The sequence below is a fragment of the Ursus maritimus genome, unplaced genomic scaffold (genome assembly GCF_017311325.1).
Source record: "Ursus maritimus isolate PB19 unplaced genomic scaffold, ASM1731132v1 scaffold_5, whole genome shotgun sequence".
In the NCBI taxonomy this organism is placed as follows: Eukaryota; Metazoa; Chordata; class Mammalia; order Carnivora; family Ursidae; genus Ursus; species Ursus maritimus.
In genome coordinates this window covers 65254387-65278360 of record NW_024426663.1, presented here as the reverse complement: position 1 = coordinate 65278360, position 23974 = coordinate 65254387, and the positions used below count along the sequence as shown (strand labels likewise).

Sequence of the window (23974 nt, the reverse complement as noted above, 5' to 3'; positions counted from 1 at the left end):
AATTTCCTAATTTTTGAATAAGAGGCCCGACGTTTTCATTTTGCACTGGGCTTTCCGTCCAGCTCATAGTCACCTGTGAGAAGAGAGAGTACCACAGTTCAGAAGAAACAAAGACAGCAGTACTGTGTCAATCAGCACCCCTCCCACCCCTTTCACAGAGCCCTGTGCCATGTAGACAAGTCCATTCTGCTTGTGGCTCTTGAATTTATCAAGGGTAGAGCTGCCCTCCTTGTCGCACCTGCTTACAGTCCTTCAAGAAGTCATTGCCTTGGCAATGCCATTAACATTTACTAACGTGAATCAGTAGAGGTGATTAAATCAGGTTACTGGATAGTATAAATAGGTAATTTGATATTTGTAAAAATAATTTTATTTTTGAGTACAGTGTTTACTGATAATTTCAAAGAAAAAAGTAATCTCTAGAATTCAAAAGGGATTTACATCTGTGAATAGGTTCAGTGGTCAGTAGCTAAATCCAGATCTTCACCTGTGGGTAGGGCAACGTGGACCCAAACTGTTGGGGCTGGCAGATGGCCCGTCTTTTCATAGCTGAGAGACCCAGAGTCTAAAATCTGACTTCAGTCATTTCTGTCTGCATCATGCTCTCATGCCACCTGAATTACTCATGATTCTTACATCTGCTTTGAACCAAATAGTAGTTTTAACTGAGCTTTCTAAGGAGTCATATTGTGGAATCATGGATTTCATGTGCCATTTTTCCCAACAATCAAAAAACTACCTAATTGCATCCTAAAACTTGGTCATATATAGACTTCTAAAAATTATCCATGCGTTCCACTTTGAAATGCTTCTGTGTGTCTGTAGGGCTACAGACAGGTGCAAATTCACACATGGACTCAAACGGAGAGCCAGGACCAGAATCACCTTAGAAACACATGCGGGAGCTCTGCCCTCTGTCCTTACTAGAATAAAGGAAGACTTGACTTTCAAACACATTCTTCATTTTTATCCTGATTTTACTTCTGTTTTCCCCACTCTGGGATGTTTTGTCTCTCTTTTCCTCGTACCCACCTCCTTCTCATCCTCTGAGGCCCAGTGTATTAAACCCACATTGTGCTATCAGTCTCTCCTCTTCTCTTCTCTCCTGTTGGACTTAGTGTCTCTATTCCTCCTCCTAACACCCATGGTATGTATTATGTGGTGCTAAATCTTGTACTCCCTTTTTAAAAAGATGTCTGATGAATTCACAGGGTCCTTGAGGATAAAGTCTCTCTTGTGTGCCTTATGGCTTTAATACAATGCCCTCCTCAATTAACACATGTTAAATAGTAATAGAATTCTGGAACAAAAAATATTCTTTGATCGAACTATCGCTGTAGTTTTGTTGTAATAATTTGCCTATACGACTCTTCTTTTACTGCTTAAAATATGTTTGAGATGGTATAATGACCTTCACAATTCAGCTGATACTTCTCCCTTCGACAAGTCCACATTTCTGCAGTCTGAGATTGCAGCCTGGTGAAACCATCCCGGTCTCCTATACGCTGTACTCTGTAAATGCTCCTAGAGTATTAGGAGTGATCACTGAGGTCAAGAAGAGAAAAACAAATGTCAGGTTTTCTCGTGAGATGGTATAATAATCCAGATTTATTACAATGCAGTTAATGAGTAGCGTTAAAAATTCATCTTACAGACTGCCTGGATTCTCTTTCCTCAGGTCAAAATCCAGTTTTGATGGTGCCTCTTTAGCAAGCGATAAGAACGACTGTAAAACAGAAAGCAAAAATGAATCTAAGATGGACAGGAAAAAGTATTCGTCTTCCAGCCAGGTAACTTGGGACGGCGGTGTGTGTCATGTCGAGGTGGAGGCCCTAAACCCGACTGCATCTTCCTGCTGGTCGGGACTCATGTAGGCAGAGATGGTAGAGAATCTGGAAGAAAAACAGGATGCATTTCCTTCAGTTGATTTTTAATCAATATCGTATTTTACCACTGACGTTTCAGTATATCCTGGCCGGTGGTGAGTTCCGTGCTGTGACCCTTACCTCCGACAAGCACCCTGAGGGAGGGACCCACACGGTCAAGTGCTGGTCGAATAATTAGCCGAGCCCAGGAGAGCTGTGATAGCCTTGCACTGAAATTAGAATCTGATACGGCACCCGTATGAAGAGAAGGCTACCCAGCTGCACACGGGGGGGGGCAACCTGTGAACAGGGTCATTATTCTCGTCCAGGAGTAGTTTAGTTTTGCTCTAAAACACACCCAGATGGTGTCAAAGCCCAGTTCTGTGTCTGAGAGTGTGGCATACTTACTGGGGTCAGTGGTTTAAGGTCGTTATTGACACTTCACCCCTAAATACTTGAATACGTGTTTCCTAAGAACTAGAACAACCACCACAAAAAAAAAAAAAAAACAAAAAAACCCACTGACACACACAAGAAATGCAACTAAATAGTAAATATACAAAAATATTAATATAAAATCCATTTCAGATTTCCATAATTGTCGCAGTACTGGATGCCTTTATAAATGTTTTTTGCTCCCCCCTCTCTAGAATCCAGTCAGGAGGCATGAATTACATTTATCTGTCGCTTTTAATATAGATCATTCCCACCACTTTTTTTTTTTTTATTGTATTCACATTTTTGCCTTTTATTGTATTCACATTTTTGAAGACTCCATGTTGCAGGTTTTTTGTTTTATGGACTTTTTTTTTCTTTTGGGCCCAGGTTTTTGTTTTTGTTTTTGTTTTAAGATTTTTTTTTTAATTGATTTATTTGTCAGAGAGAGCAAGCACAAGTAGGGGGAGGGACAGAGAGAGAAGCAGGCTCCCTGCAGGGAGCCCCATGTGGGACTCGATCCGAGGACCCTGGGATCACGACCTGAGCCGGAGGCAGACGCTTAACTGACTGAACTACCCAGACGTCCCTGGCCCAGATTATTTTTAAATCAAGTCATGCAGCTGATTCTCACTGTAGCCATTAAAAACAAAAACAAAAAACCAAGAAATCTCAAGAAAGCGCCCACGGCCTATCTGGCTTTACTCCAGGTAACGTTCCGGATGCAAAATGTAGTTTTTTGGAAGCAGCATGAGGTGACCTACTTTACGTGAGGCGTTCGTAAAATAGCTGACTTGTGGGGACCATCTTTGATCTGTGTGACCTTTCTAAACTCTTTCTTAGGGCAATACTAGGGCCATTTCTGCCACTGAGACCACTCCTAGTTTGGATAATAAAACACGGAGGGCCTGCTTGTACTGTCTCTCTGTTCACGAGACTTTATCGAAAGCATCCTGTCAGGCAGAGGTCCATGGAAGGAGGACCAGTTCTACCTCTTTGCTGTGTGGCGCTAGTTCAGTGACTCAGTTTCCCTGAGGCACACTGTCCAGACCCATGGAATGGGGACGTGAGTTCCCCGGGTTATTTTGAGGATGGTATTTGTGAAGGCAGTTTACCAAATGGAAATTGTTGGCTGTTCATTGTTGTCACAGCTGTCTAAACACATACCTCCCCCGACACTGGCTAAGGAAGTGCCCTCCCAACAAAAGTAGTGAGAGTGACAATACCAGCTGGTGGGTCTTTAGGTGACTTGTCCCATGTGAGCCGTATGGCAGCCCTCCGAGGCAGGTAGCATATTTGCCCTCTGGTACAGAGGAGGAACCCAGGGCTCCAGGAGCCTCAGCCACAATCACACACCAAAGGACAGGTGTAGCCAAGACTTGAACTCAGGTTTGTCTGACCCTTTAACCACTGCCGTCCTGAGAGCCTCTGTATCTGTAGTGCCCTGGGATCTACTGCCTTCCCTGGTGAGACCGCTTGGAGTTTCATGTCATTTTTTATCAGGGGACATCCTCGTCAAGCCCCCTGGGCAGAACGGTGACCACCAGCTGCAGTGTGGTCACAGATGTCTGTCCCCCCGGCAAGTCACTAATTCTTGTTGGAAAATGAAACCTTTGTGTCCTGCCCACTCTGAAGGGTTGTGCTGAAGACTGTAAGATCAGAGAAAAGGAATTCCTAAAGAGACTGTATTGAGGGAGGGGGAAATTTGTTGTGTAATTTATTAATTAACTTATTAATTTATCTTAAAGATTGATTTATTTATCTTAAAGATTTATTTATTTGAGAGAGAGGGCACAGGAGCAGGGGTAGGGGCAGAGGCAGAGGAGGAGAGAGAAAGAGAGAGAAAATCTACAAGCAGACTCCCGAATGAGTGCGGATCCCTCCTCGGGGCTCCATCCCAGGACCCTGAGATCATGACCTGAGCCAAAATCAAGGGTCGGACGCTTGATGGACTGAGCCACTAGGCGCTCCTTGTTATGTAATTTAAATTGAAGTTAAAATGTGCACTGTTTCATCCAGCAATGTGAACAGTGACACCGTGTTGTGTTCTCATTACAGTACAAGGCAAATATGCACTTCCACAAGTTGTTCCTTGATGTCCCAACTGAGGAACCACTGAGGCAAAGTAAGTTCTGGCCTGTTCGACTTATTTGAAAAGATGCTCATTGGTTTGGGGGTAGAAAGCGGGCTCCGTCTCGGGGCTGAAGCCCCCAAGGGAACAAATTTTTTGAGAGTCCCGATGTAACAGTGGTGCCAGCTTCATTCAGCTTTGACCAGGCACCTTGAAGGAGAGTAGAATGGGAAACTGAATCCCTCCCCATGACGGGGAACCCTCCGAGATGATTCCCAAATGATCACCTCACCTTCTGTGTCGACTGCTGAAATGCCCTTTGTGGGGGTTGTCCTGAGATTTAAGATAACGAGACTGGAGGAAGAGAGAACACTGGAAAGGCTGAAAGGAAGCGCAGATCCTAGTGCACAGACATGTGTCTATCCCTGTATGATGTGGGGTGCAATGATCACCCCCAAACATCCTGCCCAGCATGCCACTGAAGACCTACTCTGCTCCTCTTAGGTCCATTAGGACCAGGGTTCCATTCTGGCCTCTCAGTACACCCATGTTAAGTGGGAGGCTGGATTCCTGCCATGACGGCCTAAACATGTGGGTCACAGGCTCTTCCCACACTGAGACCATCAATTTCAAAAGGAGTCATTAGTGACAGTCCCAGAGTAGGAGGGGCAGGAGTGCCATCATGAGCTCAAGGTGACACACCTTCCTAAACAGAGGAGATTTTGAAATTCCATTCTGGAACTCTCATTTGCAGTGATAGACTTGCCTCGCCATTTTGGTTTTTACACTAAAGCGTGTAAGACTTTGAATTAAAAAACAAACACTCATCCCCATAGCTTTACGCCATGAAAGATGGCTGACAAAGAGGTGAAAGATCTTTTGAGTATGAGTGTATTGTCTCTGCCAATCCTGAGCCAGCCACATGTTTACATAATTTTTATTTCATATGGAAATTCTCAGCGCTCTTAAACCTGTGTCTGTTTTCCCAGGTTTTACCTGTGCTCTACAGAAAGAGATATTATACCAGGGGAAGCTCTTTGTATCAGAAAACTGGATTTGTTTTCATTCCAAGGTCTTTGGAAAAGACACTAAGGTTGGTATAATTTTTTAAAAGAAAGCTATGCACTTTAGTCTATGTTGTGAATATCACTTGTTTGAAGCGTAGCTATGTTGATAAATATTTACTCTTATACCTTTTTATTTCCTTTATCATAGTTGCAAATATTACAGGATCTAAATGCCTCTAAGTGACACTAACTTCCCTTTTTCCCTAAAGATCACTCTCCGTTTATTTCCTTATATACACAGATCTCTCCCACAACCCTACGCTAAATCCTTTCTACCCAGATGTCACCAGAGAACTCTCAAAGTTGTCCATTTGGAGAGCGTGCCATAATTTGTTTCAAAGACATAAATTAAACCTGAGACCCATTTTTTTTAGATAAATATCGATTTTTACACCATGTTCATATCAGTTACATCAGACAAGTAGAAAAACAGGCTTAAATATAAGCCAGTTATTAGAGCTCACTTTGTCCCATCACCAGCACCAAATGAGCATGAATTGGAACATTTAAGGCCTGGTCTGAGAGTCACACATCCACATTCCCCAGTGGACAATGACTGACAAGTTCTCCTTCTCATTAAACAGATTTGGGGGAGCACAGGCCCAAGACACCTGAGCTGTTAAGTATGACAGCCTGGAGGAATTGGCAGTTTTCCCAAGCCACTGCCTTCCAAAGCAAGGACCTTGGGACTGTGTCCTAAGAAGGAAAAAGATAATTCCATCCCACTGACATTGTTTCCCTTTGACCTCCAGTGTCACACCACAGCTCATTCAGGCCTCCAGAACAAGGAGTCCAAGAAACTCCTTCTTAGGTCTGCGTGACCTAATGAGTTTTTTAATCCTTCTGATTCATGATTGTGAATAAGCAGCTTTTATATTCATGAAGTCGCGGACTGAAAACTTTTTGTTTTGAGTGGTAGTTATGTTTTACTTAAATATTCTCCCTAAAGCCCCTGGCAGTCTTTTAGATAATGACTTTGTAACAAATACAATGGAAATTCTTGATTTTGTTGGTGATGGGTCCGCCGACTAGCACATTGTTCTTTGGGTCAGACATGTTATTTTGATGTTGTTCTGTAATTATGTGGAGTTATGTTTAGACAAACATATTTTGATGAATAGTATCACCTGAATCAGTATAGCACAAAGCCCCGTAAGCAGTATTTCACCATATTTCTAGACTTCTCAGTTATAAGAATTTGTCCATGGAGTAGGGAAGGGCTTGGGTAGCAGGGATCTCCAGTTCAATATGCTAAGATAATTCTCAGGAATTTACAGCCAGCGCCTCCTGCCGAAGCAGCAGGGTTGGAGATATTAGTGAACAAAGAATGAGTCTTTGTTAAGGGATGGGGGGAAATTCTAAAACTCAGTAAGTGCACTTTGAAGCTAATATGATTCTAGCAATGGTTTTAAAATCCATCATCTACCTACGAGAGAACAGACCAAAAAAGGGAAAAAGAGTGGCATAACACACTGGTTTTTTTTAAAGACGTAACATGACGGGGTTGCTTTTGCATCTGCTATAGCTAATCCAAGAGACGAGACAAAAAATTTTCAGGGTGGGGACCTAACAACTGTGAGAGTGACTTGTATGCTTCTTCCCCTCTGAGGATGGTGTCAGGGAGGTTGGGGCCTCAGACCTGTGGCAGAATTTCCATACTGCCAACAGAACTGGGTCCAACACGATCCCACATGAACTAAAGGCAATTCGAACAATGAATTCACTCTAGGAAGGGAAATAGTCTAAGCACCCTACCCTGGAAAAATAATAACAAAGTGCAGCTTTAATGTAATCAGGACCTTTTGGTCAGTGTGACAGCATTTTCAGATGCTATAAAATTAAATGCATGTATCAGATCCCATCTAGGCTCAGATTTATGCTTTATTTCTCATATGTGGTCTGGTTGTGATTTTATACTTACAAAGAGGTTGACTGAAAACTTCTTAAGAGTGTTCCATGCCTTAGATTAAGAAAAAACCAAGTCCTTAGCCCCTAGTCTCTGTGTGTTTGTGTTGTCACTCAGAAACAAAATTAGACTCTTTTTTAATATCATCATCCATCTTGGTAGACCTTAATTTCCACCCCCCCCCAAAGTTATCCCAATGTATAACTTCTGAGTTATTTCCTACAGTTCAAAATTTGGGGCAGTAGAGTTCTTTGGCAAAATAGCTTTTAGGAAATGTCTCATTCAGATTAGCCCCTCATTCTTCCATAGCCTTCATATCTGGAACGCGGAGGGGCAGTAGAACATCTCCGTCTCATAAACCTCTAAATATGGAAATGCAAGTGTTCAGAATAAAAGCTCATATTTCTTCCTTCAAGATGGCAGTACTAACTTAAGGCCCTCCTCTTCCCCACTGACCTTGTTGCTCTCATTTAGAACATGCAAAGCGTTTTTACAAAGTAAATGTTCATGGGAGTGTGCGTTCCTGTGGAGGGAGTCAGGTCATTTTACCGTGTATGTGTGTGACTCTGTTTTCCAGGATCAAAGTGATAGGATCCATTTCTCTTTGAAACCTGGCTTGGGGGGATATAACAAAACTATTGGAACATCTATTCTTTGTGTTATCTGGTACAGGCTTGTAATACATTGCATGAAAAAGAACCCACATTTTGGATTGGATTTGGATACAAATTCCATCGTTGTAACCTATTTATGACCTTGGACAAGTCACCTACCTCTCTAAACACATGTCCTAATCTCTTAGAATATGTACTTCATAGGACTATCCTAATTAAATGACATTCTCATCTGTTGTAATTCTTTATTGTTTGAACCAGAAAAGAAGTTAGAGTTCTTTTATTTCACCCGTCCTCTTTTTATGAGACGAATGAGGAAATGAATGACTTTTTTTTTTTTTTTTAATATGGAACACTTCATGAATTTGCACTCATTCTTGTGCAGGGGCCATGCTAATCTTCTCTGTATCATTCCAATTTTAGTGTATGTCCTGCCGAAGTAAGCACAATACATCACTTTCTTAATGAGTGCTAGGCATTTTCCGCATGTTACCTCACTTAATCCACAGAAAATCCTGGGAAGCAAGGAAGATTATCTCCATTTTACAATCAGGAAACAGATGCACAGAAAGGGTAGCATGTAAGGTTGAGTAGCTCACGTAGATAGTGCGGACCATATAAAGTAAAACAGCCAGTTGTTTTATCAGCAAAATGGGTTTATTCAGGAATAGGAGAGAAATCGCAGTTTGAGCCATCCAAGCTCTGGCAACCCAAAGGCAAGTTGACATCCAAGGAGAGAAATGTTAAATTACAGAGAAAAGGAGGAAGTGGGGTGGGGTTGCTTTGGAAAACAGTCCATTGGACATAAGTGAGCGTTCAGACCTTCTCATTGGCTGAGCTTGTTGCTGGGCGAAGAGAAAGCCTGCCTTCCTCCCGCCTGGGTGAGTAGTCAAGGACTTCTTCCTGTTGGGGTCTGCAACTGAGGAGCAGAGGCGGTGCATGAGAGCGCCCCCTTCTGGCCTCCAGAGGCCATTTTAAATGAGGTTTCCTTCATTCACTTTCCAGAACTGAGAATTCAGGTCCCAGACTTTTTGTCCAGTGGTGGGTCCACTATAGCAGTGCCAGTCAATGTTTTCCCTACCCACATGTGCCTCAGAGGAGAGCGGGGTGTGCAGAGATTAGCCCTAAATGGAAGACCACAAGCACACAATTTCCTTAGAGCCCTGGGCCTATCTTTAAGATGACTGCATTTTGCGTTCACTCCCTTGTCTCAAGATAAAGGTTTCTCGCCAAGCCCCCGAGTAGAATTGACAATGCAGATTTACCCTCTGGCTTTGGAAACAGAACTTTGAGGAGACTCGCTTTTCTTCCTGGAGGCTGGAGAGCTCACTGATGGTTTTGATTTTGTCGTTAAACTTTTAAAAAAAATTTTTTTTTCCTTCAACATGAAGATTTGAAGTCGTGTTCAGTGAAGCCTAAACTCGTGTGAACTGGTTCTGTTTCAGATCTCTATTCCGGCGTTCTCAGTCACCCTAATAAAGAAAACTAAAACTGCCCTCCTGGTGCCAAATGCCCTGATTATAGCGACAGTCACGGACCGGGTGAGTCGGCCTCGCAGCCAGGGCACCTTCGCTTTGTCCTGTTTGTGTATCGTTTCCCCTCACAATGTGCTTGATTCTAATATAATTGTTGACAATTTTGAATTTCCNNNNGACTTAATTCTACTTGCTCGACCAAGGTCAAAAACAAAATTCTTTCCCAACTTCCCTTTCCCTTTTATCTCTTAGAAGAGGCTAAACTGATATATTGAGTTTCTTTAATATTTAAAACCACCACCACCACATTGTGGAGGGGGTGAGGCAGGTGAGACTGAAGAGTCTCTGGGGTGGGGTGGCCACCCTCCCCAGAACCTTATTTAATGGTTCCTCTCCAGAGCCGTCCCAAATACACCAACCCGGTGCTTGCCCTGCATGGTCAGCTCAAGGACCAGTTTCTAGCCCCTCTTTGCTTCCAGCTTCTTTAAGTACTGTTCTTCTATGTAGAAATTCTAGAGCTGCTCCTTACTGTTGGGCTGCCCCACACACGTGCAATATTTGCATTGAGAGTAGTGTTTATTTCAGTCTGGCCAGAAAGAGTGAACGGAATAGTTCAGTTACTCATTTCTCACTTGAAAGTAATTTTTTAAGAGTTTACCTACTATTTCTATAAAAGCATAAAAGGGGCATTCCATTTCTAACCCTAGTGGATAACTTGAAGAGGGAAGGAGGGTGGAGGAAAGATAAAAGAGGCTATTCTGATGAGGTAGGAAATTAATATTTTGGGGAAAAAAAAGTTTTAATACTAATGGCTAACAAGCATTAAGTGCTTCTCCCCAGGCATAATGCTTTCCTTCTGTTTTCACATTGATTTCACACTGCCACCTAGAAGGGGTAGGTGTTGTTAAGAAAACTGAAGCCAAGGGTTGCTTGAGTGTCTGACTCTTGATTTCGGCTCAGGTCATGATCTCAGGGTCATGGGATTGAGCCCCACATCGGGCTCCGCACTCAGCACGGAATCTGCTTGAGATTTTCTCTCCTTCTGCCCCTCCCCCATTCACGTACTCTGTCTAAATAAATAAAATCTTCACAAAAAAAAAAAAGGAAAAAAAAACTGAAGCCAAGAGTGCTTGAGCAGTTTGCCAGTGTCACCCACTTCTAAGTAGCAGAGCTAGAACTAGCAATTAGGCCTAATGGCAGAACCCACCATGTTAATTACTTCGGAATACGTACTTGCTGGGAAAGCCTATCAAGTGCTCTCCTCGATGAGTGAACAGGATAATCACAAACTTCTGGAAAGGGGCTCTGAAAAGATGCTGTGGCTCAAACAGATGGAGAGTGAGTTGTAATATTTTCTTAACGTACTGTTCTTGGTAAAATCGTTTTTCCTTATGTCCTGTGTCTCCAAATTCCTTGTCTAGTCTGATTTCACTTCTTTCCCGTTGCTTACGTATATGCATCCACTGGAAGATCTCCATATTTGTACAAGGGAGAATGTGGAAGTGGCTTGAAAAAGAACGAGCCTGTGAAAGCCTCTGGGAAATTCTTAGTGGAAATCTAGGTCAGAACAGAGAAAGAGGACCCTTGGGAATTGTTGAATACCTTAAAAGAAAAGGGGGGGTGGGGAATAAGCTTTAAAGAGGATGTAGCAAATGTCAATAGCCTTTTTTAATTATTATTTTTTTTAAGCCTGCCTGTGTTCGGGACATCCATGTCAGTGTATTAGAGCCTTCACGTTACTCTCTGTTGCTTTATTAGGGGTTTGGGGGTTTTGTTGCCGTTGTGGGGGAAGAGGTTTGGTTGATTCCAGAAATGTATTTTAAAAAAATGTGTGGGTGAATGAGACTTTAAGACCAAAGAACAGCCTCCATCATTTGGAAAGGAAAAAAAATAGATACAGATAAATTTTCTTGCACTCTGAACTCTCACTTCTTTCCAGGCAGTATTGTTAATAATGACTGTTTTGCTTTTCAGTACATATTTGTCTCCTTACTCTCCAGAGATTCTACTTACAAGCTACTGAAATCTGTGTGTGGACACTTAGAAGTGAGTCCAACCTCCCTGAACCTCATTTGCTGTCTCTCCTTTATATTTCCTCTGGTTTCTTAGTTGATCTGGTTTTTCATTTTGTCACATTAATTTCAGAACACGAGCGTCGGGAACAGTCCCAACCCGTCTTCTCTTGAAAACAGTTTCCGGGCAGACCGCCCTTCATCTCTGCCTCTGGTGAGTTGCCTGTGTAACTATCTAAATGAAACAGAAAGGGAACGTGTCCCACAGTGAACAACACTGACAAAGTCCTCCTTACACCAGGATCAGGGGACGGAAGGCGTACAGGACCTTACTATCTGAGGTAAAATTTGAAGACACAGGGCATTTCTGTGCTGAAGAAGAGAGGCCGTAGGAGGCCATACGCTTTTTTCAAGTAACTAAAGAGCCGTCCTACAAAAGAAACAGGATAGTGGGCTGTCTGGGCGAGTGAGTGGTCAGTGGAGGTGTCTGTAAAATCTTGCTGTCTTTGTCAGTGTTGTTCTAGAGGGATTCACCAGTCTCTCTGTGCAGGGGCCTGAGCCATCCCCACGAATCGCTGATTGTCTTCTATGTTCCAGGCACTGTGCTAGTGTATGCTGTAAGGACACCAAGAAAAAAACTAGTTCTTGCCTTCGGAGACTTTATAGCTTAGTAGAAAAGATGAGGAATACCCAGAAATCACTGTAAAAGAACTCTTTAGTGACCAAGTGAAAGATTTTTTTTTCCCCTTTAGATTTTATTGACTATATAATAAATCTCCAGTGGAAAGTAGTTCCCCCCGTTTGTACAAAATTTATACCTATGATGGTATAATGTTGGCCTGAGAGAGTCCTAGCCGTATTTATTCGTTATTTCCAAACTGATTACTATTAAAGGTTGGAATACCTCGCGTGCAATGGTACGAGCCCATGGTTTTAACATCTAAAAATCTTTTTGAGAGGTGTTCAGTAGTACAAGGATTGAAAACATGTACCCATAAAAAGTTGCCCAAGAATGTTCACAGCTGTCATGCTTGGGTGGCTTAGTCGGTTAAGTGTCTGCCTTCAGCTCTGTTTGTGATCTCAGGATCCCGGCATCGAGTCCCACATTGGGCTCCCTGCTCAGTGGGGAGTCTGCTTCTCCCTCTCCCTCTCCGAGCCCTCTCTCTCGCTCTCTCTCAGGTGAATGGATAAAATCTTTAAAAAAAATAAAAGTTCACAGCTGCACTGTTCATAATAGCCAAAAAATAGAAACAATTCTAATGTCCATCATCTGCTGAATGGACCAATAGAGTATTATTTGACCATATAGAGGAAGGAGTACTGACACATACAACATGGAAGAACCTTGAAAACATGACGCGAAGCAGAAGCAGCCAGACACACAAGGCCACATATGGTACAATTCCATTTATATGAAATGTTCCAGACAAACCGATAGGGAAAGCAGATGAATGGTTGCTAAGGAATGGGAGGGAAGGAGGGAGGAATTAGGCGTGACTGCTAATAGGTAGAGTTTCACTTTGGGGGTGGGGGAAATGTTCTGAAATAAGACAGTGGTGATGGCTGCAGGACATTGCGATTATTCTAAAAACCACTAAATTTTATGCTTTAAATGATGACTTTTATATTACATGAATTTTATCTCAATTAAAAATAAATACCCTGGGGGAAAAACAGTAGTGGGAAGTACTACAAAATAAAAGCAAACACATATGATTTGGAATCCAACAAACTTGGTTTCAAATCTGGGTTCCACCCAGCTGAGTTATGCCATCAGACAAGCTCTGTAACTGCTGTGACTCAGTTTCTTCATCCAGCAAAATGCCAACCTCCTGATGCGGCCACGGAGATTAAGTGCAGTCATCTGTCTAAGGAGTTTTGCACACCGCCTGATCCATGATAGGCATTTAGTCAATACTTATTAAATCGAAAAGACTTTAATTCTTCAACTTTCTATGCCCTATAGATTCTTGCATAAAATTGAAATGAATTATTGAAATGATCAAAAGATAGCTAGTATAAGACACCTGTGGTCCCTTCAGTTTTTAAGCATTTGGAGGAAACAAGTGGGAAATAAAGTAAAACAACAGTGCCTTTTCCCCACTGATCACCCCTCGGCCTCCCTCTGTAATTCGAAAGTGACAGCACGGACTCTCTTTTAATTTGATGGGGGGAAGCTAAAACTTTGCTTTCAGTGTCCAATTTGTTAAAGCCATTTTTCTTTTCATTTCCAATACCTTTTTTAAACTACGATTTAAAGAATACCTTCACATTTAGAACATGGATTTAGAAAACTGGGCATCTATTTTTTTCTCGTATACATCTGTGTCGATCACTTTTTCTCATTACACGATGCTAATGAGACTTTTCCAGTTTGACCCTGGAAACTTTTCAGTCATCAGCAGTTCTTTTTCTAGACATCTGTTGTTTCAAACAATTTGGCCACTGTTGACAGAATTTTAATTGCCCAGAAAAATCTGTTTCGATCACCAGATACTCCCATCTGTTGGGGAAATCCCAGTGGTACGGGGTAATCCTCCCTTCTTTTTCATTATTTTATAGGTGAGGCCTAAGTGAAAGGGCTGGGGGTTACAGAGGCCTGTCTGTTTACTGTGGGGAATGGGACTCTGTACTCTTCCTTGTTTCCCTTTAGGATTTCAACGATGAATTCTCAGATCTGGATGGAGTAGTTCGACAAAGAAGGCAAGACATGGGAGGATACAGCAGCTCCGGGTCTCAGACTCCTGAATCAGAGAACTCTCGAGGTCTGAGAAATTTCTGTGTTAACTAAAATATAATGCTCCAAACATCCTCATCTCACCCCTGTAAGACAAAACAAAACCAATAAAAACCACCTTGTCGATTAATTAAGAAGGGACGAATTAACAACAATTGAGAAGGGACTCTGGAGAGAGGGTAATTGGAAAGTTTCAGGGAAAGGAATCGTCTACTTGGTAAAAAAAAAAACATTTCTCTTTATAATACACATTTAATAAATATCTCTTAAATTGACACCACGTTGGGGTGGTTCAAAGAGAAAAACACAAAATGTTGGGTTGTTTTTGTTTTTTACCTCTTCTTACAGTCCTATTATTCACTGTTCTAGCTGAATGGTCCCCATGAGTCAGTGGGCGAAGGACAGACTGTCCTTCTACCATTTTCTTACTTGTTTAAGCATTGAATTTCAATACCTAACCATTGAACCAGCTTTTGAGAAGATCCATTTATATTCTCAGCCATTATGCATGTTGTGAGATTGATTGGCTTTGTGGTTGATGCTGTGTTTTTAAATGCTTTGGGAAGAAAACTTAGCGTGCCCCATTTTGGCTTGATAGATTTCCATGTGACCGAATCCCAGACAGTTCTGAACGTCTCCAAGGGAGAAACAAAACCAACTCGGGCGGATGCCCATGTGAACAGAGTGCCTGAAGGAAAAGCCAAGAGTCTCCCTGTACATGGTAAGGAACAGAATGTCTTGGGTAAAGGGGATGGTGGCAGATCTGCTTGTAACTTGTAAAGGGTGTTCGTATTTCAGGGCCACCTGGGTGGCTCAGTCAGTTAAGCATCCCACTCTTGGTTTTGGCCCAGGTCATGATCTCAGGGTCCTGGGATCGATCCACGCATCAGGGTCCGTACTCAGCATTCAGTCTGCTTAGGATTCTCTCTCTCCTTCTCCCTCTGCCCCTCCCTCTACTTGCGCTCTCTCTCTCACAATAAATAAGTAAAATCTTCAATAAAAAATAAAGGCCCTCATATTTCACTTTATGACCGCCTTCATATTCCCTCCCCTCCCTTCCCACTGTAGGTCTTTGTTCTGTGCATATTAATTCATGTATTCATTCACCAAACAATAGCCAGTTCTGTGCTTTATTGTGAGGGATACAAAGGTGCACAGCCTTCCTGGAGGTCCCTTCAATGTTTTTAATATTTTGAGATTGTTATTCACAAATTGGTGATAAAATTCAAATTTTTAAATTGTTGCTTATTTAGTAAGTATTCTAATAGCTGTTTACCAATTATACTGGTAAGAGAGCAAGGACAGACACCTGGAAGGCTTCAGTCAATGTTTTCTTCAATGTCTATTATCTGGGAATAATGACCTTTTTCAAGTACCTCTTCCCCGTAGGGACTTTGCTGGATGGAAGGAGTGTGTTGTAGTTTTAAAACTGTTTTTCCCCCCACAACAGGTCAGTCAGAAACCACTGGAGTCTTACACAAAGTCAAGTCTCAGACATGTACAACTCTCCACCATATTCTTATATTTTACGCAGTCGTGTAAGTAGATGAATTGCTGAGTGACTTAAAATCATTCAGTTCTCTAAAAGAATAATCTGATGATTCCAACCATCATTGTAAATCTCAGTTGTCTCTCATGTGACCCACATCTTTCCTTTGACAATTTTTGTCTCCTATTCCACATTTTTTTTTCCTTAGGCTTAGGTCACATTTTCCTGTTCATCCCCTTATTTAAATAAATAGAAGGGAGGAAGGAAGACCAAAATGGGCCAATTCCAGCAGGACTAAATTCTGAGTGGATACCATTAGTAAGAAAACTGTTCTGTGAATGATGAAGCACCTTTGGCCTCACTATTTATTTTCTCATCTATCCCATGTCCTCTGGACAGAGGCCAAAACAACTTTAAGACATTCCCCCTTAGTTTCCAGCCTTTAACCAGTTGTTTTTCTGAAAAAACGGCTGACCCAGTTCTAGGCTGCTCCTTACTACCATGGAGGATGTGCCCAGTTTTGTTTCCAGATAAAGAAGGGAACTTGTGAGTCACCAGAGAAAAAGACTGGGGCCTCACTAGCCAGGCCCTCTAGGAGGGGACACAGCACCACACGGGGGAAGGAGCACAGGCCTGGTAATCCACCTTGGGCATGGCCTTGAGGAGACCCTAGTAGAATGGCCATTGTTTGTAAACCGAGGAACCTCGGCCAGAAATTTTAAATCCCGTTCTGTCTCTCAAGTTTTGTCACAAGCCATCCACCTGTTGAAAAAAGACCTTTTTCAAGTCCCTTTGGCAAGTTAATTTTGGAGAGGATCTTCCCTTAAAGGTACAACACTGGCTCTACGTTGATGGTTTCATGAATGTCAGTTCACGGGCTTACTGAGAATTTCTCTTTGATCCCTTTCCAGTGTCTGTGCGCTAATCATCTCGACCTTCTACATGAGACACAGAATTAACACTCTGGAAGAGAGGCTGGGGTCACTGACCTCCGTCGTGGACACGCATCATCATGAGTAAGACGATTCCCTGCCCTGCCGTCATCTTGCTACGGAGACTAGTCTAATACCGGGCGCGGACCACCCTTTTTAGCAAACGTGAATTGAGGTTACGTTCTGCGTGAGACATTTTGTGAAGCGTATCTGTGGGAAGTAAAGGGGTAGGTGGGAGGGTCCTAGAAATGAAGGCTGTGACTCTGAACCGTTCTTGCTAGAGTGTTGCCAGTTTATCAAGAAACAAGCCTGATTTTACATTATCTTGTTCTGGTAGCCTAAGACTCAGTTGTGACCTTGGCCCATTTATTAAAATATACCAGTTTATCTTAGTAAAACAGCAGTGGGTGATGACATTAATAGAAAAGAAGCAGTTGAAGTAACTCAGCTCATTTATCATGTATTATCTCTTTATATTAACGCATATATTGATGAAACTCTTGACCGCTTTTAAGGTCTCTGTGGCTAGTAATTAGCTGAATGCATCTGTGAAGATTTTCCACCACAGTCGTTTTTAACATGCCTGACCTAATTAAACCTATTCAGACAGAGAGCTCTTTTCTTCAAATCCATATACATAAGGATTTTGATCCATTACCTAAAAAGTAAAATAAATTACTCCATGTTAGAAAGCAAACTTTTAACCCAAGTTCTTTTTTTTAAAGCCGTTAGGTTTTTGTTGTGTTTTGTTTTGTTTATTTAAGTAATCTCTGCACCCAAGGCGGGGCTCAAACTCACGACCCTGAGGTCAAAAGTCTACATTCTCTTCTAACTGAGCCAGCCAGGTGCCTAACCCAAGTTCTAAAAGTAGAGATACTCGTTTACAGAGTTTGTACCACGTGCTAGAGACTCAATTTCCTACGGTTTCAGCTGGTATAGGACCCCGGGGGGCTCCGGGGAAGAGCCCAGGCCGTAAAGAGTTCAAAGAGTAAATAATGATCACCTCCGTTAGATTAGAAGACAAGGGCAGATACCTGGGCATGGCAAGTCTCAAAAAAAAAAAAAAAAAAAAACTACAAAAGTCTCACACGTCAGCAGCAGTTTGACTAAAGACGTTCCTACACATTCTGAAACTTCCTGTGTAAACGGTCCCTCCTCCCATAAAAAAATAAGTCTGCGACTGAGAAGAGCAGTAAGTCTTGCCTATTTCTGCTCTGGTGGGGACAGCGAGGATCTGAGGTGAACAAGAGGTCTAAGCAGCCATGTGCTTGAGCGGAATTGCCTGATTTTTGTTTGTTTGGAAGCCAAGGCACAACACGGCCACTTCCACAAAAAGAGCTTAAGAGACGTCCAGCTGAGTTTTTAAGATACAGTCCTCACTGTCCAGTCGGGAGCGGTGGCATTACCACAGGGCCTTTCCAACGTTAACAAGTGAAATGCTCACGCTCGACTCACCAAGGTTTCTGTTCAAATAAATTTAAAATGCATGCATTCCACTTCCTTTGCCACTCCTGCCCACAATCATTTTTCTCTTTGTTCTTACAGACAGACAGCACCATCCGGCCTGGGGTCACAAGTACAGTTAAACGTGGAGGTCCTCTGCCAAGAGCTGACGGCTAACATAATGAAATTAGAAAAGGTGACTCATTTATTCCTGGGTTGGAGCAGGAACTGTAGTGCCTGTTGATGGCCCGAGAGCAGCGGTTACGCACGCAAACACCTTTGCGGTATAGCAAGCAGCCTCCATGACCAAACCCAGCCAGGGGATGTCACAGTAAATGGGAAAGAGTATTTTTTTTTTTTTTTGGTTCCACCAGGAAATAGGTTTCAATCTCATTCTCCTTGTGGGTGTGTCTTTGGCTTTTCCTCCTTAGTTAGAAGTATTTCTCTCTACCACAAGGGCCTGGTGACCAGTGACCGCTGACACAGGGCTCAGCGGACGGACACAGCAGGGAGGGTCCTCACCACAGAGTGTGGCCGACTCCACCCAGGCTGATACGTTGCCATACGTGAAATACTGTGTTCATTCTGTTAGAACCCTGCCAGATGGATGTCACTTTTCTGTCTGACAGAGGAAGAGTCCAAGTTTCCAAGTAACTCACTCGAGACATGCAGAGCAAGCTAGCAGATCTGGAATCTGAACCAGCTCTGATTCCGGAGTTGTGTTCGCGGCTCCTCACAGTCCAACCTGAGGCTTTGCCAGTAAAGCCACTGATGTACCTTTACCCTCTTCAGAGCATCTAACAGTAGGGCCATTTTCGAGCAAATCTGTCCCGAAGCCTGTGTCATTCTCTGAAGCCAGGAGGAGGGCGGACAGGAAAATGGGCACAGGAGAAACGGCCCAGAATCAAACCTGATTAACATTTCTTCACTTCTCCTTCCCGTATGTCAATCTTTTCCATCTGGTGGTCTGTTTTGGCCCTAAACCTTCAGGAAAGGTTTCAAATGCAGGGTTCAGTTCAGGCCGTTACCACGAATGCCCAGCATTCAATGGCTCTCTCCCTACCAGTGCAATCGTGCTTACTTGGTAAGAAACGTGAAATACAAATGAACCAAATGAGGTTGGTTTTGCTGGACTAAATGATAGTTAGCGTTCAGCTGCTCAAGTACTGAGAGCCAAGGAGTTTCCAAACTTCAGTTCTAAACCAAAGGATGACCTAGAATTCCTGTTGGATCTGTGGACACACTTGGAAACTTTTTCTCTTCGTAACCCAGAATCATCCTAGAGAAGGTCGGGGGTAGCCACCAGAAATGTTTTCTTTTCTAAAATGTTCGTTGCTCAGACTTGAAGAGAATTTCTTGATGTGTCATGAAATGCTTACCAACGTTTGGCTTGCATGCGGGCCTAGAGAATGGGACAGTGGTCGTTGTCTGTGTTGCTCACACTGGCACACAGTGGCATTCTTTGGGCCAGAAGCACTCAGATTCCTGCCCGTCCCCTTTTGCATTTCTTCCTGTTCTTGCGCCAGGCCCGGCTAGGGCACCGCACGCTGTAGTGAGGGACAGAGCCTGTCCACGGCAGGCAGACCGCTGCCCCCGTCCTGTGCATTCCAGAGCCCAGCTCCTCAGCTAGGAGGCCTGCAGTACCAGCAGCAGCCTCGGCCCCGAAGCAGCAGCAGTAAAACGTGGAGTTAGGGCCCCAATGCCTATGTTGAAGTTCTAAAATGTTGGAAGTTGCACACACTGCCCCAGGGACTCTGCGTGAACAGCCCTGTACCGTCTGCTGGGTCTGCCCCGCGTCGCAGAGGCCGTCTGGGGCCGTGCAGCACAGCCTCGGGGTGCAGCAGCAGCTGCCCTGCCCCCCCCCCCCCGGCTTTTACTTTTGGGTGTCTGTCTTTGAAGGTGTCTTTCCGATGTTTTGGTCATCAGTCCTTTGTGTGATCTCTTTTTCTTCCTTCCCACGCCTGCTTTGCTGCTCATCTTTGGTCCTGTGGGATAGGCAGGAAAGAGAGGACGGAGGAACAAGGTGGGGATGAAAGCAATGCTTTTACGGGTCGTGAAGGTAAATACTTATTTTCTGAGCACCGCAAATGGCATTTGTGGTGGAGCAGAGAAGCAGAAGCGAGACCTTCGTGGCTGTGTGACTGCTCTGGTTTCATGACCTCCCAGTTCCACGTGTGGAACCTTCTCTGCGTGGCAGTGGAGTGTGGTGAAGGGCAGCACACATGAAGCTCCCGGCACAAACACATTAGATCTTTTTCCTCTTCTCCGACCCTGTGTGCCTGCGGGACACCACACACTGTTCTACAAAAATATCTATTTATTAGCTGGGGCGCCTGGGTGGCTCAGTCTGTTGAATGTCCGACTCTTGGTTTCAGCTCAGGTTGTGAGATCGAGCCCTGCATGGGGCTCCGTGCTCAGTGGGGAGTCTGCTTGAGATTCTCTCTCTCCCTCTGCCCCTCCCCCAACTCATGCTCATACCCTCTCCAAAAAAAAAAAATATAGATATAGATATAAATATAGATATAATCTTTCTTTTGTTCCATGGGGTTCACAGGATTGCTTTTTGAGAATTCTTGCTCAGAATTCTTGGAAGTTCACTTAACAAACATCTACTGAGCACGTCTAATGCCCAACACTATACTGTTGTCTTGAGATCCAAAGATACATCCTGGACCCTGGGCCTGTGAAACTCGGTCTTCTGGGAAATGGGCAGTATCTAGCAGGAGTGTTAAACATTGATGGATTGAATCAGACACCACATGACACACAGGCTTTGTAAGGATCGGTTTCCCGTTATCTGCATTTAGGTCACACTTGGTGCTGCCAAGCTTTTGTTCTTTTCCTTCCATCTGATTTCTCTGGTCTCTCCAGATGTTTTCATCTTTGTGCCACTCTTTCGTTTTTAGCCTTTTTTTTTTTTCAAAGTGGATTATCAACAGAGTTCGATTCCATTAAGCAGCATTTGCCTGATCTAAACTGAACCCTGGGGGTCGCTTCTTATTCAAGGTAGAACAGATTAATCTCAAACATTATACAGGTCATGGCAAACAGACCCTTGATAGACTCCCTTCTCTTTAATAACAGGAACTTCTCTTTCATTATTTCCAGATACAGAACAACCTACAGAAGCTGCTTGAGAATGGTGACTGACAGATGGGAGAGTTCAGGCCAACATGATACCTCGCGCTTCCCTTCGAAGAAGGTGCTCCCCTAGGCGTTCTGGTGGGGCGCTCCCTGCTGGCCAGAGGAGCGAGCAGCCAGGCATCCCCCGCCATGTTTGCACGTGGAGGTCTCCAGCTCAGGAAGGGGGGAGGGGGAGTAATTCCGGTTCCTGTGCAATAAACATTGACCCTGTCTCTCTGAGGAAGTTTTCAGTGCTGCTGCCTGAACAAAACAGACCCATCTCTGGAGGTCTCAGGAAGAGCCTGGTAGACACTCTCTCTCAGATGATTGTGGTTCCACAGTTCTCATGACTGTGTCAGCAAACACACTCCACTCTGTGCCTTTTTAGTCCTTTCCGTGCTCCTTTTCTCTCCTTTACACCCCTCTGAACCAACCTTCGAAGTAAGGGAGAGATCCTGTGCCAAAAACTTGATACGGTCCTTTCAAGAATTAGCCCTGACTCTCCAAAAACAGACTTGCCTCAAACAACACCAGCATTTTTTCTTTTCCGCCCTTCTGCTGTTCTGTTCTGCTTTAAATCACCCTGTGTATCTTCTCAATTCAGTACGGGCAAGAATATCACAAAGCAGATTAAAAACATCCTGTTTATGTTCTGTTTTGTTCCTGTGACTAACACTTAATTGGACTGAGCGTCAGCCACCCCAGATCGAGAATCTATAACCACATGCGACTGAAGTACTAAATTAAACTTACTCTGAAATCAAAACTAATCTTTAAACCAAAAAGTACAGTATGATTTGATACTGGATGGAAAACACCGATTTTTTAAGTTTATACGTGGACTGTGTTAGTTTTGAAACAGGATGCCTCTGTGGAATGGTGAGACCCCTTGGCGTGGCCAATGCATGCTTCCCTCTTTTGCTGACTAAAAGAAGTAACTGGTGGTTTCCTAACTTCTATTTACCATATGGGTTGGCTGGTTTTTATTAATAATTATTTAGGTACCATAAGATCTGTAATATAAATGATATTCTGTTTCTACTGGCAATGCATTTTATAATCATTTCTATGAAATGTATTTTGTTTAATCAGATAAGCTAATAAATGAACTGGTTACATCATTTGTATTTGTCAGCCTACTGGACCAGAGCTGTGCCGGGTGCACCCCCCTGGCTTTTAATAAATACTCATTGGTTACAACGCCCTGCTAACACTGTGTTTTGTCAGTTTGTAAACTCTTTCAACTAAGACAACATGGCCTTTTTAACTGCTGCTCACCTCCTCTCTTCTACTTCCAACTCACCCGTATTTCTTTCCTCCTGAGGACTCATTTCAAAACTCAAAAATGATTTAGATTCTGGGGTTGCACTGATACAAGGGGGAAAAAATGAACTTTGAAATCAGAAAAATGATGCTTTATTCCTGGGCCCACATTTTATGAGTTGTGTGACCTGAAAATTTGGGGGCATTTTCTCCCATTTTATTTACGGGACTGAAAGTACCAGCATAAAGTGTCATTGGGAGGCTCAAATGTGGTGATGTCTCTAGCACACAGCAGTGTCACGCAAGGAGTACACTCTCATAACAAGGGCCAAATTCGTTATTTTTAGAACTGTTCTTGGGTCTGACATTCCAGTTTCATAAAAGCTCTATGTCAGTACAGTCCAAACCCATTAGGGATTCAAGAATGGGTAAGCCGCCTATACAGACAAATTTTAGAACATGAAAAGCTTTAAAAGGTTCAAATTTCACAGCAAAGGAAACAAACCTAAAAGACAACCTTCAAAATAGAAGATATTTGCGAATGACACATTCAATAAAGAGCTAGTATCTAAAAAGATATAAAGAACTTACACCCCCAAAAAACAAATAATCAGCAGAAGTGTCTCCAAAGAAGACATTCAGATGGCCAAGAGACACATGAAAAGATGCTCAACATCACTCATTATCAGGAAAATGCAAATAAAACGAAAATGAGCTATCACCTCACACATGTCAGAATGGCTAAAATCAAAAACACAAGAATTAACAAGTGTTGATGAGGATGTGTAGAAAAAAGAATGCTTCTGCACTGTTGGTGGGAATGCAAACTGGTACAGCCCCTCTAGAGAACAGTATGGAGGTTCCTCAAAAAGTTAAAAATACAACTACCCTGTGATTCAGGAATCGCGCTACTGCATATTTACCCAAAGGATACAAAACACTAAATCAAAGGGATACATGCACCCCTATTTGTAGCAGCATTATTTACAATAGCCAAATTATGGCAGCAGCCCAAGTGTCCACTGAAAGATGAAGAAGTGATTATATTTATATATATATTATATTATTTTTATATATTATAATATGTAATATTTAATGATATATATTTAATATTAATATAATATATAGTTAATAAAATATATAAATATATAAAATATATAAATACATATATAATTGTGTGTATACATAACAATGGAATATTTTTCAGCCATAAAGAAGAATGAAATCTTGCTATTTGCTATGACATGGACGGAGCTAGAGGGTATTATGCTAAGCAAAATAAGTCAGAGAAAGATAAAACCATATGACTTCACTCATATATGGAATTTAAGAAATAAAAGAACAAAGGGGAAAAAAACAGACAAACCAAGAAAAAGACTCTTAACTCTAGGGGTGCCTGGGTGGCTCAGTGTTAAGCGTCTGCCTTCGGCTCAGGGCATGATCCCAGGGTCCTGGGATCGAGCCCCGCATCGGGCTCCCTACTCCGCTGGGACCCTGCTTCTTCCTCTCCCACTCTCCCTGCTTGTGTTCCCTCTCTTGCTG

General features: G+C 42.9%; 1 protein-coding gene and 1 non-coding gene across 3 annotated transcripts in view; one reads left to right on the top strand and one right to left on the bottom strand.

Annotated features, from left to right (window-relative positions):
* The window catches only part of GRAMD2B (GRAM domain containing 2B), a 66439-nt gene extending 44059 nt beyond the window's left edge, over positions 1-22380 (top strand). For both annotated transcript variants that reach the window (XM_008698993.2, XM_008698992.2), the window contains 12 exons: positions 1679-1790; positions 4359-4425; positions 5361-5464; positions 9404-9499; positions 11408-11479; positions 11579-11659; positions 14099-14210; positions 14781-14903; positions 15633-15720; positions 16583-16687; positions 18149-18242; positions 21155-22380. In XM_008698993.2, the coding sequence (XP_008697215.1) occupies positions 1679-1790; positions 4359-4425; positions 5361-5464; positions 9404-9499; positions 11408-11479; positions 11579-11659; positions 14099-14210; positions 14781-14903; positions 15633-15720; positions 16583-16687; positions 18149-18242; positions 21155-21196 (1096 nt within the window). In that variant the 3' untranslated portion in view covers positions 21197-22380. The remainder of the gene's footprint in view (positions 1-1678; positions 1791-4358; positions 4426-5360; positions 5465-9403; positions 9500-11407; positions 11480-11578; positions 11660-14098; positions 14211-14780; positions 14904-15632; positions 15721-16582; positions 16688-18148; positions 18243-21154) is intronic.
* Positions 8300-8405, bottom strand: LOC121100884. The gene has a single exon (XR_005832666.1). It is a non-coding gene; the product is annotated as a U6 spliceosomal RNA (small nuclear RNA).
* Positions 22381-23974: the final 1594 nt, after the last annotated feature.